This window comes from Ictalurus punctatus, chromosome 12 (assembly GCF_001660625.3).
Source record: "Ictalurus punctatus breed USDA103 chromosome 12, Coco_2.0, whole genome shotgun sequence".
NCBI classification, from domain to species: domain Eukaryota; kingdom Metazoa; phylum Chordata; class Actinopteri; order Siluriformes; family Ictaluridae; genus Ictalurus; species Ictalurus punctatus.
The window spans coordinates 13,523,423-13,543,531 of NC_030427.2; the positions used below are offsets into that span (position 1 = coordinate 13,523,423).

General features: G+C 36.4%; 1 protein-coding gene across 1 annotated transcript; it reads right to left on the reverse strand.

Moving 5' to 3' along the window:
• Positions 1 to 2,569: 2,569 nt before the first annotated feature.
• b3galt1a (UDP-Gal:betaGlcNAc beta 1,3-galactosyltransferase, polypeptide 1a) lies at positions 2,570 to 19,694 on the reverse strand. Its single transcript, XM_017480845.3, has 2 exons — positions 19,278 to 19,694; positions 2,570 to 5,540 (listed from the first exon to the last, which is right to left on the reverse strand). Exon 2 carries the CDS (start codon positions 5,016 to 5,018, stop codon positions 4,029 to 4,031), a length of 990 nt encoding a protein of 329 aa, XP_017336334.1. The 5' UTR covers positions 5,019 to 5,540; positions 19,278 to 19,694; the 3' UTR covers positions 2,570 to 4,028.
• Positions 19,695 to 20,109: the final 415 nt, after the last annotated feature.

Genomic DNA, 20,109 nt, shown 5'->3' on the forward strand with positions numbered 1-20,109 from the left:
TTTATTGTATATATCAATTTAATCTACTAAACCGTACTATACTACACTATACTATATAACTGTTTTGTCTACTTCCCTGTCCTGTCCTATATCAGCTTTGGAGCATGGTGAAACAAAAATATGTGCACTCCTGTGTTAGTCGTCACATACAATTTTTGAGCCAAAAAATAGCCTTTGTGGGGTTTTTTGGGTGAAAAATTCAATGTTCTCCAATTTTCACCAAATGCACCACGTACATTATAGAGGTCAAGACCAACACAGCAGTGCACTTAATTTTATTTGATCATGCTCCAGAGTTGAGATTTGAGTCTTTCATTTCCAATATATTGGAATATATTTATATCTATATCTGTATCTATCTATCTATCTATCTATCTATCTATCTATCTATCTATCCATCTATCTATATAACTATCTACTATATATATATATATATATATATATATATATATATATATATATATATATATATATATATATATATATATATATAGGATGTCAAGATACCTATTTTTTCTGCTGTACTGTACAGTACTGTTCCATACTACAGTATACTATCCTATAATACACCTCTTTATGCTTTACTATACCAACTGTGCTATGTAATATACATTTTTTCTACTGTAATGTAGTAAAGTATATCATATCTATATCATCTACTACTCTATACCATACAAGAGCTATTTCTTTTCGACACTTTTAAACAGAAATCTTGCCACTGAATATGTGGCCAATAGGAACAGTGTCCTAGGCAAGACATGATAAAGATAATGTCACGGACCATAGAAAATAGGACAGACGCAAAAGGAATCATCAAGGCGTTTATTTAAAAAAAAATGAAGGATATGTTTAATTAAACCTCCAGAGATGCAATGACAAGGAGTCATTTCCTGTGTGTTTTTCTTTAAAGTGCACAATCAGTAGCATTTAAAAAATAAAAGTGGTATTTATCATACAACTTGTGTATCACCATGATGTACTGATAGACCAGTCCCACTTCCTACTACCCAGCCATCAGCTTATAGCTCATAGCCTGAAAGCCACGGTCAGAGATCACTCTTCAGATTTTGAATACATTGTATAACACAGAAAGAATTGTCCAGAAAAAAATGGAAAATACTTGTTCTGGTTGTTGGTTCTTCAGTCCCAGCATTATACCTTTATTACCTTTGTGTACTTATGTGTACATCATCATTGTATAATGTGAAGCAAAAGTGTACTCTTCAAATCTCTGATTGTGGGTTTAATATTTAATATTTAGTGCATACGATCACAAACGGTCTTCCTTAATTGCATTGAGAAAACACTTATAAAAGTCTAAAAGTTTGTGTGTTGGTGATATTATCAGGTATGGTGTTAAAACCTTTAGATAATCGTTTGCATATTATAGAAGCTTGGAGGCGTATTTACTGAATTAGCAGCAGAACTTGTGCATCTCTATGCTCTGTAGGATATACAGTATTTATTACTTATATATTACTTAAAGATTTTATTGTACGTGCCTTCGCTATTTGTGTGTATCAGTTGTGATGTTGATATCCATATGATCTCTGTATTACGTTGTTTAAAATGATGCCTATTTTGGCATTAATGTGTTTAATAGTTTAATTTAGGTTCACTACTGAGCTCTACTACTTTGCAAAGCTGCTCGCAAAAATACACATCTATAATGTCTAGATGAATACTTTGTGGTCTCATACTTTTTATATGAGGATGAAAGAGCCAACTGAAAGTGAGTGTCTGAGGCTCCACTCATTAGGAAGATTAACACCTGGATGCACTAAGATCATATTTAATATTTGAAGAGAAAGACATTGTTAGCGTCTCAGTTTTGCACACAACATGATTTCCTGCAACAGCAAGATAACAAGAACACAGGGGTGGATGAATCACTGTGCAAGTATATTTTATGTCCTCGCTATTAGTTTACCAGTAGTGCAATCAGAAAAGAGAAAAACTCTTGTATGTAGACAATTGCAAAACTAAAATTTTTAATTTGGCAAGTAGTTTAAACATGATGCGTTTCCCCACCACTTACAACAAGCTTTCAATTTCAGTCAAATTATCTGGCTGGGAGGACATTTAATGAGTATTTAATTGATATTGTATAATTAATAAGACTAAAGAAATCTAAAGATCATGCACAGATTTCAGGCAGGTTTAAAGTAGATATCAACTACAGCTGTTCATTTTGTAATGAGGTTTACATGACAATATAAATTTGTCATGTAAACCTCATTACATTACAAAATGAACAACTGTAGTTAATATCTATTTTAAACCTGACTGAAATCTAGCCTCAAATTGTAATTCAATGACTTGAAATGCATTACATATAAGAAAAAATCTTTTACTACCAAAAGTGTATATGTTATATTTCTTAATTGTAACGTGAGAATTTAAAGCCATTGTACGTTCCAACATAGTACAATAGTATAATTGTACTATGTTGGAACAATAGTACAATATACAGTGTACTGAATATATATATATATATATATATATATATATATATATATATATATATATATATATATATATATATATATATATATATCCCACCAGCTACTGCACTACACACATTAGCTGATCTAGCTCATTGTAAAATGTTTTTACTAGCTGGGTTTATTAATGTTTATGGATAACAAACAACTCTTTTCAGAATCAGGAAACAGAGAAAATACCAAACCAGTTGTGACTTTACCTCTTGCCATTGCCAGTTAATATTTCACAATTGCGACTTTTTATCTCACAAATTCTATCTCACACAATGCGATTAAAAGCTTGTTTTACCCATAATCAAACCACAACAAAACCCATCAGTGTGCAATAAAGGAATACCACCTGAAGTATTATTTGCAATGGGATCTGGCCATTCCACACCTGCAGAAATTCAAAGACCATGAGGTACATTGCAAATTGTTAGAAGAGGATAATAACCATATACTCTTGTCTGTATTAATGCACTTAACTAGCAAATTAGATTGCCAATATGTTATTATAGTATGCTATGACTTTTGTTATGCTAGTCAGTTAAGTTTCCAGGCAACTGAACGTAGGACTGGGGAGCATGATGTGGCTCGGCTAAGCCAAACAATTTATTCATTTATTATTTGTCCACCCCTGCTATTGTTTAGATTCTGCTTACTCTTGCTGTGCATTGTGCTCTTTCCGTTCAACGGGCCGCTGAAAGATGCTTAACCATGTCTCTGTGGGACATCTAAAAAGCGATTACATCTCAGTGCATCTAGGTATAAAGAAAAATGTTGTTAATGCAGTTAATCTGACAGAGCTGGTATTAAGTTCTAACACAGTATCCCCTATGTTCCCATCCTTGCTGGTGTATATTTATTTGCACAGTCGCAGATTAGCAAAGTTGTACAATGTAAGATAATGGTGATAGTGTGCATTGATCTGTGCCTGGTGCAACAATACTTATCTTTTCAGTACTTTCAGCCAGAGAAAAACACCAAGACCAGGTAAAAGTACAGCTGTAGTGAAAAGATTTTCTATTCAGTCCATGGCAGAGATTTTGTCTATCTCTGAATCAGGAATTATGAATAAAAGGTCAGGAATTAAAAATGACATTCAATCTTGGCTCCAGTTTAAGCCATAATACTCATCAGCATCTCAGGCTATACATGGGTCTAAATAGTGACAAGAAATTTGCCTTGCATATTCAACAGGATATTGGTTATACGGACAGGCAAGGTATAGCCGATCCTATATCTTAATATCTGTATACCTTTTCTACATAATTAATTTATGTTAGTTAATTTGGCAAATATGTTTTTTGAAAGCGATTTACAATTGAAAAAGGATACATTCCAAGCTGGGTTAAGAGCCTTGCTCAAGGCTCCAATCAGAGTTTTCTGGAAATCCTGGGATTACGAACTTAGAGGCGTAACCCCTAAACCACCAATGCTCCACCTTGATAAAGTACAAGATTCAGACCCACAGTTGGTTCCTGTAGAACTGAAACGCTAGTAGAACCTCCTCCCAGATTATAGATGGTGATGTAAAAGATGTTAGCACTTGAGATGTTTCTTACTAGACATGTCATTCCAAATCCTGTGCATTTCCTCTGGTGAGATCTGGTGCACGGTCACGACTCTGCGGTAGCGGCAGAGGCTGTAGCTCATCTTCCAGTGGTTAAAGCCACTGTTCTGGATAGGGTGCACCCCAAGCTTGCGCAGACACATCCCAACATACACGTCTTCCAAGTGAATGAGGTGCGTATGGAGGGAAGTCTTATAGATCAACTCTGCCATGTCACCAGAGAACACATACCCTGTCCCGGAACAGAAAGGGGGGTACTTGTTCTCAGGGTACAAATCTCTGGACATGTACCACTTACTACGAGTGTCTCGGATAGGCCCTCCGTTTATAACATGACCCGTGAAGAACCGTTGCCTGGGCTGTGAGTTGGGTCTTAGCAGGTTCAACACAAGGTTGTCCATGTTGACAAATATGTCGCTGTCAGTCTTCATGACGTACTTGGTGTCAGGGCAGTACGAGGCCACCCAGCGCATTCCCATCAGCGTCTTCAGTGTAAGGTTTTGGTAAGAATCCTCAAAGTCCTCGACGATGATGTCATGGAAGATCTGGCTCTCCTGCTCCACCATCTGATTGAGGACCGGCTCAGGGTTATGACCGAGCAGAAAGAGCGTGATGATACGAGCCTCACTGTATGTGCTCTCGTCTCCCCATGTCTCACGTATGGCCTGCCTGGCGTCGAACTCCTTGTGGTTGGTGCTGATGAGGATGAGCAGAAAGGGTGGGTTGCCTTCGCATTTCTTCGGCTCATTGATTAAGAACTGGAATGCGTGTGGATTCAGCATGCGTGTCCGGATGTTGCTGAATGTGACATTTTTCGACAATCTTGGAGGCTGCCTGCGAACAGGGATAGACATGTGGCCGATGTAGGAGGTGGAGGGCCGGGTGCCGCTGAGGTACCACAGAGCGCTGGCCCAGCACAGCACCGTGAGGAGATACAGACATGACACTTTGGAGATCATATCGCCATGGACCTGCTCACCACAGCTGCCAGTCGTGGAATTACTTAGAGAGTGTCATTGCTCCAGTCTCTAGACTTCTCTCTCTGACCCACTGAGTCACTTCATAAAATGTAGGCACTATATTAAAAAATACTGTGCTTAAGGCCATGGTGACCTTGTCAGTTATTTGCCTTTTAAGGCCATGTTATGTTTCATCAACATCTTGCTTACATGTTGTGGTTCTAAAACCTCGATTTATTCAATACATAATCGTCCCATCTACTATGTTCTCTGTGCTTCTATCATCTCTGCAGTGTGTCGGTCCCCCAGGGATCAGAAAGGTGAGGTGGATGACAAAGACCTGGATCTCAAAATGAAACCGAGTGCTGCAGAACTTACTGGACGGTCGAGCAGCTTTCCAATGCAGAACACACCAATGCCGTGATGCAGCATGCATTCAGAAATCCAATCCATGAAGTCTGGCTTCAGTTCTCTCTGAACGTCCTTGTTAACTTCAGAGAGAGCCTGAGAGGACCGCAGAGCCTGCAGGAGGAAGAGAAATAAAGGAACATGCATCATGTTGGGGGAGAACAGAAAACAGAGAAAGAAGAAAGTGCAGTTCTATATGCAGTGCATGCTTTAATCCTTTAATGGGAAATCAATGAGAGCCTGCAGCTCAAATAGACCCTTTCTCTCTCAGACTTCGACAGGAGAGGCAACATGATAATGTTACTATTTCCTAACATCATAGTAAGCATTAAGGATGATGATTAAACTCCCAGAACCTGTCACTGTGACTACATTCCTCACTATACAGTTTCACTTTAGGTACTGAATAACATGGTTTAAGGTAAAAAACTGAATAATAAGCCAAGAGGTTAAAATGTGAGATGCTGCAGGTGCCTATGAAAGATGATCCCTCTCTGTTTCTCTGTAATGCAGTTGAGTGAAAGGTCAGATGATATACAATTTAACAGGTAGTACACACCCATGCTTTCCTTTTTTCCATTTCATTGTCTCTGTTTCTCTGTCCCTGTGTGACATCTGGTGAGATAAAGTTAGATAAAGCTATAGATATAAGATATAAGATATAATTGGATATAACTCAGATATGAGTTATATGGATATATAAAGTATATGGGTATAATATGGACCTAGCTTAAAATAAACTACACACACAACCACACACAAGCTCTCTCTCTCTCTCTCTCTCTCTCTCTCTCTCTCTCTCTCTCTCTCGTCACTCTTTGTCCTTCCTTCTCTCTCTCGTTTCACTGTTTTGAATTTGCAGCACACTGCAGCAGAAAGGTCGCCTTAGGCCATTTCTTAAATTACAGGAAAACCAGAAAGCAATGGTGAAACACATTAATGAAGACATTTCTCTTTCATGCAAACACACATATACACAAAGTCATGACATCATCATTCTGTAGCTTGACCTCAGCATTTCTCTTGTTCCATCTCAGTGATGTCATATCAGGGCTGATTGTTACTGAGAAAGACTTTGATATAACATAAGTGCCTTGAGAATAACAGGTCTGGTTAATATAAACATATAGAGAAATACAGAGAGGGGTGCTTTTATTTTTGGAGGTGGGAGGAAACTGAAGAACCTGAAGGAAACCTGTGTGAACACAGACAGTAGTAGTAGTAGTAGTAGTAGTAGTAGTAGTAATAAAAATAAATAAATAAATAAATAACATATGACCCCTTTAAATACACTAAGAAGTACTTTGGTGCTTTAATGGTCATAAAGTGTGTATTTATCTATAATGTCGGCACCTCTGGTATCCTTCTAAAAGTCAAAGGCAGTCAATGAAGGACTTTTAAGGACGGAAGTGATGTGACGCCTTCTTCAGTCGCTGTTTGATTTCTAAACTCAGTGTAACATAGTGATCAGGCTAAATAAATTAATTTATATAAATATTTAAAAATATGTCTGTATAAATGGCATTAAAGTAGCTCTTTCTAGTTTTCACTAAAGGCATGTTTGCAAATGTATATCTTTCTGTTTTAATGAATTTTTATTCTGAAAGCAATTCAATAGCTTTTAAACAGTCAACATTATTGTTCCAACACAACTTGTATAATATTGTGCACGTTCTCTATAATATACTACACTTCTCACTTTGATGAGTTTAACTGTTACTGATTTTTAATGCTTTTTTAAATAAAAAAATAAATGTAACAAACAAATCTGGTCCTCAGAGAGATGATCATTACAGAGGTTTATCTTCATGCAGTTTTTTGTCTTCAGAGGCACAATACGAATACTCAAAACCACAGAAAATTGCGAAAATGAATGCAATGATGTATTTATCTCCAAACACTCGATTTGTCTGCAAGAGTAAACCATCTCCTATCTTCTCTATTGATTAGTCAATACGTTTAATCTGAAACTGCTTTCAGAGACGTCATTTGCACAGACATTACAAATGCAAAGTGCTGCAAGAGATATCCATCAGGGATTGAATAGCCTCTGTAGGCCAATTTGATTCAATACAACTTAATTTGTCTAGCACTTTAATCATATTTATTGTTATAAGCAGTTGAGCAGTTATTTTAGCACATCTGTAGTGTATTTAAGTTACCATAAGTACTTATTTTGCCAATGGAAAACCTGTTGACTCAAAGTTTGCGTTGAGAGTTGGATAAATGTATGCAAGGATGCAAATATGCAAAGAAAATGGAAAAACTATCACAATAAATGACCAAACATACAATAGCCTACTAAAACTACTAAAAGCATATTCAGTACAAAAATGAGCTCTAGTTACCCAAATGCACCAAAACATTTTTTTTTAAAAATTGTCTCTACATCAATAATCACAATAATTCTTCCTTCTGAAAGAGCTAATAATAGATATTTACAACTTAATTTACAAATATATATTTTTAAACGTTAAGACTTTGCCCCACATTAAATAGTGTGTGTCACTATAAGCAATAATACGGATACTGATACAACTATAGGTGACTTGGGACAAGTGCTAGCAATAGTCTTTGGAGAAAATGAGGACGAGTGGAACGTGTCATCAGCACTGACACGAATTAAGAAATTAAGAAAATGTCCCCATAACATACATTTTAGAAAAATGAGGACGTTGGACTGTTTGGTTGTTTGGAGTTTTTTTTACCTATGAATGTTTTAACATCAATATATAACATCAATGAGTTTGTGCTGGAAAAAAGATACCATGTATTTGATGTACAGAGTGTGTTTGATTTTAAACAAGAGAAGTATTCACAGTAAAAGGTAAAACACTATTTTTTCTGAGAACTTGAAGTTGAACAAATGTCAAGACTGATACTAATAAGAGGCAAGTTTGCCGTGTGCTGCGTTTGATATTTTTCCATGCTGAAGTCAAACCCAGCTAATCTCCTAGTGCTGCACTAATGCCTACATGTTCATTTAATATCGTGTGGACAAACAAACACTATAAGGCTTCATTTCTCCCTGGAGATTTTGCTGCGTGTGTTTAGAAAGAAGGAATTGATTTTCTGCCTTTCACATCCATACTGTATATAGAGAGCGCTGAATCAGCAATCTTACTGCATCACCCATATAGGTGCTACTCTAAGGTCAGTGAATGCTATGGAGTTTTAGCAGCTTCCCTTTTCTCAGCACAAAGGACAACGCTTATCCCAAGAGCTTATTTCTTGAGGTGGTTTGTTTGATGGTTGGTGTGGCAGGACCAGGGGCCAGAGGTCAATCAGGTCACACATAAACTATAAAGCATTGAAAACTAATATGTTCACTGCATATGAATTGCATTGATGCATTGTATTAGTCCATGTCATCAAAAACAGGCAGATACTGTATAGTCATAATGTGATCAGTGGTGCACTTCGTGAGAACTTGAGAGACATGTGTGCAAGTAAATACAAAGTTTGACAGCTAAATGCAAGAATAATAAAAAAAAAAAACAGTAAAGCAGGAAAGACAGTATGAATCAGTACACACATTACACAGTACACAGAACATCAATACAGACTGCTTTATAGACATACTGCAATAAAAGAGAGATGTTTTTTCTTTTGCTAAATAAAGTAAGACGCATTATTTTATGTGCTTTCCAAGCGTATAAATGTTTCATTTCCAACACTCGTCGAGAAACAAGTTTCACAAAATGTTGCAGTTTCATGATTTCAAGCATTTAAGTGTTGCAATGGTGTGATAAGACGTTATTTTTGATATAAGAGTCACTATCACAAGTGAGAGCACATCAATTCTGCAAGCACTGACAGATGTGCGCTCGTTAATGACTATGCTCGCTAATACTCTGTGCTCTCAGGTCGACCGCCCTCACGCTCGCTATTACAGATACTAATTAAACACCATAACATCCCAAACAGAGTGTACAAATAAAATGTTCCATGAGGCTCAGATTGCTTACTATGAATACTACTACTAATAATAAGCACTCATTTCAGTATCAGCATTAATGAGTACGACAAAACATGTATTAATACTTTGGAGAAAATGCTGTCGCTGTGTTCCTAGATGATTTGGCACGGTTTTTACTTTTTTTTGACAGGTTGTTGAATGCTTTTGGCTTTATTAGGTCATCAAGAGCCAAGGAAAGAGTCTGATTCAGGAGTGTGAAAACCGTAGCAATGTATTTTCTTGGCTCTAGTCAGGACATCGCAGTGAAAGCCTCTTCTGATTGATACGAGGAAATAAATGGTTGGCTCTGTGATTATTTAATGACAGCATGTGCTGCTGGCTGTAAATGCACCACTTATTTTTGCCAGATAAGGGCTGCAACGGTCTTAAATCTTTGCATTACTAACAATCAACAAACTCTTAGCAATTCAGCCGCACTCCTGCTCGTTTCCCTTTATATCCCATTCAGGCCTGCATGAGTAAAGCCGAGCCGTAATGAGGGAAACGCCTGAGGCTGCGGGTGAATGATGAAGGCCGTAGCAGTGTTGATGGACGATGTGTTAATGGCGTCATCTCATACAAAACCACTGGGCTTCAAACAGAATAGCAATTACATCACAATTCTGACACTACAACTCCATCCTTCTTCTTTTGAATCTCTCTCTCACTCTCTCTCTCTCATCCCAACTCACACTTCCTCCATCTGTGTCACCTCAGTGGTGATAAAAACAGAACTGCCTTTAGGGAATTTTACAGTGAACATCTGGATCATTACTACATTTACGTAAACAGAGACATACATTCATTTGGCAGATTTTTTGCATCCAAAGTGACTTACCAGCAGTTAAAGTAAAAGTTTAGCCAAAAAATAAAATGTACACAATTATCTTCTTAATGTAGAAATAGCCAATTAGCTCATGTTTGGTGGCCTGCATCTTAGCTACAAGGATAAAATAGAGGACACACCAGATTTTATTTCACACCTATCTCCAATGCAAAGCAAAAGCCAGGTGATTACAGTTGGACAGGATGTTGCGTCATTTCAGAGGGAACTCATACTTTGGTAACAGTAGCTAGCTAGCTGAATTTTTATTCTGAAGATGTGCACCATCCAACATATAGCTAAACAGTAGTTTGGAGTGAATGCTACTTAATGAATAGTGACAAATGCTACTTAATGACTTCCATTTCGATTTCAATTTATTCTCACATGGCTTTGGTTCATAAATGGCAAGTCAAAGTTTGCCTAGACGCCGTCAAATAAAAATATGAGATACCAGAAGTGAATGTATCTTTTACACTATGTGAATTTTTTTTTTTTTTGTCAGGCAGATTACATTTGCATTCAGTCTGACCACTTTTTGTTTCTAAGAAGTTAAGGGAAACTTATGACCATTTTACCATTGTAATATACAGGATTTGAGAGAGGATGGACAGGGTTTCCAGGTCTCAACAAAATTTCCAGCCCAACTATATCTCAAAAAGCATATAAAATCACACGAAACTAGCTCCGACAGTTCGGGCATTGGAAAGAGGAAATGCATTTTGCTTCTTTTGCATGGGAAACAAAGTTACTGTTTTGTACATGAATTTCTTTGCCGTTTCTGCAATCAGCCATTATCCACTCCATAATCCTCCTTTCCTTCTCCCAATCTTTATAATCCATCTTAAAATCAGAAATTGTTCTGTACATTGTAGATACACTGCCTGCACTTGCACTTTCCCTTTGTTTGCAGAAATGTACTAATTACATTTAATTCAGATTATTTGCTTAAAAAGAAGATCTTGATTGCTGTTGATCATTTTTAAACTAGGTCCGCAGACTAGCCTATGACCCTGGGAAACATGGATGCAGGATTCATGTCCAGGAAGTTTATTAACAAATCCAGTACACAATTCAAAACTCAACGGTGAAGCGATCGCATGGTCAAACACAGAATATAACCTGAATATCCAAACCAATGGGCAAATCCGGATAGTATTCAAGAATCATAGCAAAGGTCAAAACACAGGGATAACAATCACAGAACTTACACAGACACTAAGCTTAGCAAGATGTCTCAGCGTTGGCCTCATATACTCTATTAACAGGCAATAACCTGGATGTAATACATTAGATTCCAGGGGAGACAGACCTCTGCTGATGCGGAGGTGTAATGTCCCAAGCTTATATATATATATATATATATATATATATATATATATATATATATATATATATATATCTTTGAAAAAGACCCCCCCCCAGCCTATTTTTGATGATCTGTTGTTATAGGGTTCTACATTGTATTTCATTTGTACATAATGCACATGTAGAAATTTGCTGTACCTTATTTTATGTAAATACATAAGAAAGAAACTAAAGTGCACTTCGATGAAAAATGTAGAAGTTAGAAGAAATGTGAAGTGGTTCACATTTCACACAGAGGTTTAGAAGGTGAACACAAATATGTATACTTCGAGCAACAATACTATGCAAATAGATGCAAATTTATGCAGCACTTTAGCCTAACAATGGATGATTTTTTCTGGCTGTTAGCTGAGTCGTGTTTATCCAGAAAACAAGGCTCACTGTATTGCATCAGAAATTAATGGACTATAATGGAATAAACAGCAAAAAGCAGTGAATGAAATAATCCTTATTCACTGAGCCATGAGCAGTTCGCGTTAGGTAAGTGTCATGAATTAATGAGCTAAAAATATATACAGTCAAAATCAAGCAATCCAAAAGCAATCATTAGATTAGAAAAGAGGAGAAATGATTGATCACTGAGTGAGTCATACAGTACAAAGTTATGCAATCTTTCAGTTTCAGATCCAAGTCAACAAATGAGCATATAATTATGACAAAATGACAGAAAACTGAGCTGAAAGACAATTTCAAACTACTTTTTGATGCATTGTTGCATCAGAAATGCTCCAAGCAATGAACATTCACTAAAATGTTGCTGATTTATCCTAGTCTAGATTTCCAGTAGACTGCTTATACCATGTCGATTCTAATTGGATAAAAAGTGTTGATTAATTTGCTATAACAGCAGCTCTGAATTATTTATGGCTACAAGACAAACCACAGCTTTAAATTAATATGCTCTTCCTAATATGTTATCATTTATGTAGTAACAACTAACACAAGAACTTACACAGGAGTGAAATCTCCACGGAAATGAACTAAAAACATGTGTATTTGTTGAAATGGTGAGACGGTGTTTACTCTACTTGTCTCTTGTGTCTCTTGTGTCAGGTAAACTTATTTTAACTTGAAATTTTCGAAAGCGGGAATGTCCTCAGGACTGAGGAATTTGTGCTTTGATTCTCAGTAACATGACAAGATACATTTTTTTGTCTTATAATCTTCAAGAGAAAATGAGGGAATGGCTCTTTATAGCGGCTATAACATAAGTGATACTAATCTGTAGAACTAACTTGTCTCGTTTCACAACATTAAATGTATCTATAAATATCCAAAGAGTTTGACACTGGTATTAGCATTGGTAAATTGCTGTGGTACTGAATAAGAGGAACAAAACACTTAAGGATGTGCTGTTATTGGAAAATAATGAACATCATGTTGTTTTATTCATTCTACAGGCTTATTAAAAATATTTTTCTAAGATTCACTGATTTCTTGTAATGTTCTGTGAATTTTATAATGTTATTTTATAAAGACTTTGTATTTGCTTGAATCTTTCCTATGTACTGTGTATATGTACCCAATTTCCTTTTTTCTTTCTTTCTTTCTTTCTTTCTTTCTCTGTCTATCTATCTATCTATCTATCGATCTGTCTATCTATCTAGGGACTAGTGTACTTTATTGATTATTTCAGATGTGGTAAAAGTTAAGCGTAGTACACAGATGGCTTGTGCAAAAATAACTTTTAAAAAAACCTTCTAAAGCTGTAGGAGGTAAAACCCTAAATGTCTTGTTTCTGTAAAATACATTCTGTTCTCCTTCTTTTTTATTCATGCATATTGGTTGTAAAAAGTTCACTTTTCTCTCCAGCTCCCAGGAGAGTTGTTCTATTTACATAGATCCTGAGCAAACACACTATACAAAACTCCATCCTGAGAAGTGAGAGAGGAGCAGAACCTCTCTGATTACATTCAGGAAATTTAGAACAAAGAAGTGGCCCTGTTTGAAAATATTAACACTGTGGCACTTTTGAATTCTTGATTCTGATTGGTTAGAAGGTGTTGATTAATTTTCTAGTTCCAACACGGTGGATGTCTTAACATAATACAATCCTAATAATAAATGGATTAAAAACTTTTATCAAAGCAAGTATCCTTGTTGATACAGTGACACTTTCTGAAAGGAAACATATGTAACATATATGGAAGGAGTCTTCAGTGTCAACACTTTGTAATGCTTTCAGGACATTATCAGGAGGTTTTCAGAAACAGGAAAGTCTTCAGGAGGCTTTTGTGCTTTCTGTTTTCTCTGTAACTCAACCCAACTGCTTATATCTGCTATAACGTAAGTGCTGTCAGGAAATAAGTTGTTTCCACAACATTAAATGTAACTATTACCGGATAAAAAGTATGATGTGCCATTTTTTAATTCTTTTAAAATGATAATCCTTGGCAGCTTACATTGGTGGAACTAAACACTTGCAGTTATTGTAAAATAATTAACTTCAGTGTGGTAACAGTAAGACAATAACTCCACTTCATCACGCCAGCGCATCATTGATTACGTTCCTATAACTCCACACCTCAGAGTTTCTTATTCCTTCACACAAGCGGTGATCATGTCTGCTAACAGCCAGAAACCGTTTTCATCTCTATTATTTACATATTCTCTTGCTGCTTGAACACCCAGGGTTATCTTTCTCTTTTGGCAGGTTAAATGCAGCCCTGAGCTCATGGTAATTTTTCACAATGATGTAATCCAATTACTTTTCATTTGGTAACTGAATTACATATACTTTTTCTTGCGTTTGAAATACGCAGTTCCATTACGTGCATTTAATTTCTCAACACTGCACGGAAGTCAGGACTAGATTATGTTCAATAATGTATGTATACTTATTAGAACATCAAATCTTGCTATATTAGGTACATTCAGTAAGTACATGAAAAGCATAAAAAATATATTCGGATGAGGATATTTCGACTGCGACAGTATGTTTCACGGTGTAGTTCAAAAGGTTCAAGCCGGGTTTATGTCATGTTCATAAATACTTCATGAAAGGAAACGTCAGAGGACACCAGATGCTTTAATGCAGGGATATATATTTATATAATGTTTTAGAGGAATTAACCGCTGACTTTGATTTCTGAATGTGAAATATCTTTACTGCCTTACACATATTGATATTAGAGATAATAATAAATATCAAAAACATTACACTGTAAACTGTAAAATGTACTTTTAAAGTACAAATCAATCTGTGTGCTCTGTCAAACAAGCCTAGGCATCATTTCAAGAGTTTATGCCAGTCATTAATTTATCACCTCTCTAAATCAGTTGCCTAAAGGCTCCTAAACTGGCACATCATCCACCAAATAAACGTCAATTACGCTGTTCATTCAGCCAAAGTAGGATTACATTCAAGGTGTCATGTCTGTTCAGACTGAGGGGATGTCCCTTACGTCTGTGTTACCGTTTGGCTCTCCCTTTCAGTTATGCTGTCATAGCTAGTCTTGCTGGAGTCCCTGTTTGCACTCACATAAAGTGCATTGTCCTTAATCCATTACTTGACAATAAGCATACCTAATAATCTCTCCCTCTCTTTCCTGCTTTCTTTCTGTCGAGCTATACATGATACTCCTGAGAGACCAGTGACCCTGACTGTTTCTGCTCTCTGGACCTGCCTGATCCATCCTGTTGCCCTACTTCTGACAGGAGTTCTCATCAATTGGAAGTCACCTGCTGCTACTGAGGCCACTGAGGATGGCTCCACATGGTGCAACCTAAAATTCATTGAGATTACTGAGGATGGTACCACTTAAAAACCATAAAGATGGCTTTGGACGTCAATTCATATGAACAGTTATGCTGTGATGGTTAGGACTACAGATGCTATGATAGCTTTAGGACTGCAATTGCCACAAACAGTTGCCTCCATCAACAAAACAGACTTCATGTAAAAACTGTAATGAATTTTCCTGATTACACAATTGCACTATTTGACCATGTAGTATTAGCAAGGATTTTATAGAAGGGATTTACTTATTTTTAATCACACTATCCGGGGTCACCCAGACGCTTCCTCTCAAGGTTTCTTCCTCATATCATCTCAGGGAGTTTTTCTTTGCATCGCCTCTGGCTTGCTCATTAGGGATAAATTAGGAATTAGAGATAAATTCATATATTTAAAATCTATATCCTGAGTTTATATATTTCTGTAAAGCTGCTTTTGAACAATGTCCATTGTTAAAAGTGCTATAAATCTTAATAAAAATGTGATTTTGTAGGTTGTGCGAGCTGAGGTTATTAATTAGCTGACATTTTTACAAGCTGTCATGTTGAGAGTGTTTACAAAATATAAAATAGCTTACGGGCACAAATTAATAATGTGTTGAGTCAGGTTTTGGTGTATCATCCTTGCGCCACTCTATTAATGGGCTTTCCATTAAAGGCCAAACTGTTTAAAAAATTCAATGGAAAATGAAAAAGTCCTTCTTTCCTCTGCTAATAAATTACATGCATGAGTACATTACAGCTAAAAGGCGAACAGAGATAAAAAGAAAAAGAAAAAACAAAAACAACAACAGCACAAACGCTTTCTGAACACATTTTAGTTTGTCAGTCAATAACCAGGCAGCTGTGAAATCTATTGCTTTATTTTCTCCAAAGCTGACTTGGGGCCTATTACAAATCACATTTTTCTATAACTGGCAGTAACAAAAAACATCAATTCCTATAGGCGAGTTTCAATTCAAACAATAGCAGAAATCCCCGGATACGCCTAGTATGAGTCCATCCATCAAACATAATAGATAATGAGTGATAATTTAAAATGTAAATTCACGTTCCACTTTAATAGGAACACCTTGTATACCTGCACATTCAAGTAAATAATCAATCATGTGACAGCACAATGCACAATATCATGCAGATACATGTCAAATGTTTCAGTTAATGCTGATGTGACTTTGACTGTGGCATGGTTGTTGGTGCCAGACAGGCTGGTTGGGGTTTTTCAGAAACTGAGATTTCTGGTCTTCTGACATTCTGTGTAGACAGTATACACAGAATGGTGTGAAAAACATCAGTGAGTGGTAGTTCTGCAAGCAGAAACACCTTGTTGATAAGAAAGGTCAAAGGAAAATGACCAGATTGGTTCGATATAACAGGAAGGATACGGTAACACAACTAAACACTCTTTACAACTGTGTTGAGTAGAAAACCATCTCAGAGCAAACAACACAGTGAACTTTGAGGTGGATGGGCTACAATAGCAGAAGACCACATCAGGTTCCCCTCCTGTCAGCCAAGAACAGGAATCTTAAAGAGGACGCTGAGTGTATAAATATTCTATATAACAGTGATCTAATTCACCTAAACAAACTGATCTAATCCCTAATGTGAGGAGAGGGTGGCTGTACTTGATCTGTAATTTTATAGCCTAATCAGTTGTAATACGAAAAAAATATCAGCCAATACAAGATATTTTTTTGAGAAAATATGGCTAGTCATAAAAATAAAACCATGAAGAAAAATCTATAAACACACATAAAATAGGCCCTTGACGATATAATTTACATTACAATGTCTAGAATTATACGCTAGCTTGAGATTTAGGAAATAAAAACAAATCTAAAGTTTAAATATAAAATTGAAAGTGTGTGTTTTAATGAAATTGTTCATGTAAACAATTAAATAAAACACATACTATCTGAAAGCTAAAAGAAAATAAATTCAAATACTTTACTGCTTCTTTTGTTGCGTCTTGAAACTAAATGAATACAACGAGAAAAAAAAGGAAACATAAGCACTCATGTTTTTATATCTCGATTACACAGCAAAATTCCCAGTGCTGAACAAACAGCAGGGTTTAATAACACACACAGTACTAAATAAAACAACACTGCTGAATTTAAGTGTTGAATTAACACCCAGAGTGTTCAGATATGTCCAGCTGGTGTTAATTCAGTATTGATTCAGCACTGGCATGACCTGATATTTAGTTACAATAAAACATAACTGAATCATGGAGAATTTATTCAGCACTGTACATTCTTAGAAATAAATGTGACCAAGCTGCATTGTTCCTTATCATTGGTGTGGTACCATCAAGGGTCCATGTATTATACCATTAATGTGTATGTTAGACCTGGGAAGGTGCATGTGCGGTAGCATAATTATATTTTAGTAAAGCTTTAATGGTATAGCAATGGTCCTTAAGGAATGATACATACTAAAAGTATTAAAGGTGTACCCTTGATGGTACCACGCCAGTGACAAGGCAAAGTACAGTATTGGTACATTTATTGTTACAAGTGTTATATAAGTCCAGCTGGGGTTAATTCAACACTGATAGACACTGGCATAATTTGGCATTTAGTTTGGCATAAAATCACACCAATTTAACAAGCGATCAAGTTTTTCCAGATGTGATTATATAAATAACATGATCACGTGAAAAAAAAATATTAGTGCAAAATAAAACCACGTGAAAAATGTACATGTAACTGAATCGTGTCTTTTTAAAAATCATGTGATGATAAATAAGTCACGTGAAAAAACTTGTGCCAGTAGGTTCATTGTGTGAAAAAAAATCACCTGAAAAATCAATAAGTGAAAAAAAGTAATCATGGGAGGAAGGGGGACCCCACATGCCATACATGTGAAACATTAACGTGCAAAAAAAAAAAAAAAGTATGAATTGTGAAATGTGAAGAATTAAAGAAGAGTTAACCTACAAAAATAAATGAATTGTGTGTGTGTGTGTGTGTGTGTGTGTGGAGGGGGGGGGGGGGGGGGCACTATATTTACATGTGACAAATGTATGAAAAATAACGTGAAATATCTAAGAAAAAATAAAATAATAACAATAATAATTTAAAAAAAATATATAGTAATAATAATAATAATAAACCCACGTACAGTAGAAACAGATTCGTGTGACTTCTTTAAGGGAAAATAAAACTGTAGGAAATGGGTAGGAATCTATTGAATACTGTAGGTTTTTCTGACGATTCTAAGTGTGTATTCGTGTTGAATTACATCCATTTTTAGCCATTTGTTTTTTATTCTAACAAAGCCGGGTGCAGATAGCTGATGGTGTGTAACCTATTCGCTCATGCTGCTGAATCTGGTGCGTATTTCTGCGTTCAAACCGGACGTGGCCGAAATTGCGCGTTTGTGCCGGTTTTCCATCAGATCTGATGAAAAAAAGGGGAAGGGGGTCACATCCACTGATCAATACTGAGAGACAAACTGCGGAACTGCTGACGGAAGCACATCCTGGACCACTCTTATTGATGTGCACTGATCCGTAGTCTTACACGTCAAACCTACGCATTAATCTTTTTTTTTGGGGTGGGGGTGGGGGTGGGGGGGTGTTTCGAAATTCAGTGATTAAAACAATTAAAAATAAGCCACTAAACGTGTGCATCATCCAGACTATCTACATGGGTCATGTCGTTAGAAGAACATCTATCATGGATTATTTCAAATGCAATAAATGTGTATTTGAGACTATTAATGTTATGATGATGATGATGATGATGATGATGATGATGATATAGAATTATTAATAACGGCTCCGTGTCTGGACTTCATCTGCCATCTGCTGTATCACCGCTTCACAAAGGACACAAAGACTCCCAAAGCCAAAAGCTGAACCACAGAAATCCGCAGCTTATTCAGGAATACACGAGCAATCTGTAGAGAGATGTACAGATCTAGAAAGCGAGAAGAAAGAGAGAGAATGGTAACGTACCGGGTTTTGTGTGTCCTGTGTCCTGTGTTGCTCAAGATGTTGGCTGTTGACCCGCGCAGTGCAGCGTTCAGGGCTGAAGGAGCTGCTGTCCAATCAGAACCATGATCAGGAGCAGAGGAGGAACAGCGCCACCCTGTGCTCAGGCATCAGAATGACAAGGAGCTCCACTGTATGTCGAGTTTACTGTTGATGTTGTTGATATTTTTACTCCAGTCACACATACATTACATGACCAAAATTATGTGGACACCTGACCATCACACCCATATGTGGTATTATAATAAGCAGGCTTCCTATCCAATTTCATAAAAATACTTGCAAACTCTGTTATCTTAAAAGTAGAATTACATTGGCATACTGTAATTGGATATAAATCATTTGCTATTAAACACAATCAAGCATGACAGTAGGAGCCATCATACAAAGGGGGGGCATGGCCATTAAAGCCCCCCCCCCCCCCCCCCCCCCACACACACACACACATATTTCAAAATCTAGGTTTTGTCCCCCCAACTATTTCCTAAACTTAAATTTTATTTCGTACTGCACCGAGCATGCACCCGAACCCCCCTAGATTTCAGTGTCCCCCCTGGTTCAAAATCGCTCCTACACCCCTGCATTCAAGTACTGATATTAATAGAGCAGCTTAGATAAACTGCTCTAAGAGCAGTCTCAAAGGCTTCTCTATTAATATCAACAGTTGTTCACATTACATAAAATTTTTTATATAAATTATAATCAATTATTGATAATACAGTAGCTTAGAGAAACTATAAGTACAATTATATTTAACTATATATTTAATTATTATAATTATTTCAACTATAAATAT

Coding starts and splice junctions, on each gene's coding strand:
- b3galt1a (XM_017480845.3), bottom strand. CDS start 5,018: ATGATCTCCAAAGTGTCATGTCTGTATCTCCTCACGGTGCTGTGCTGG.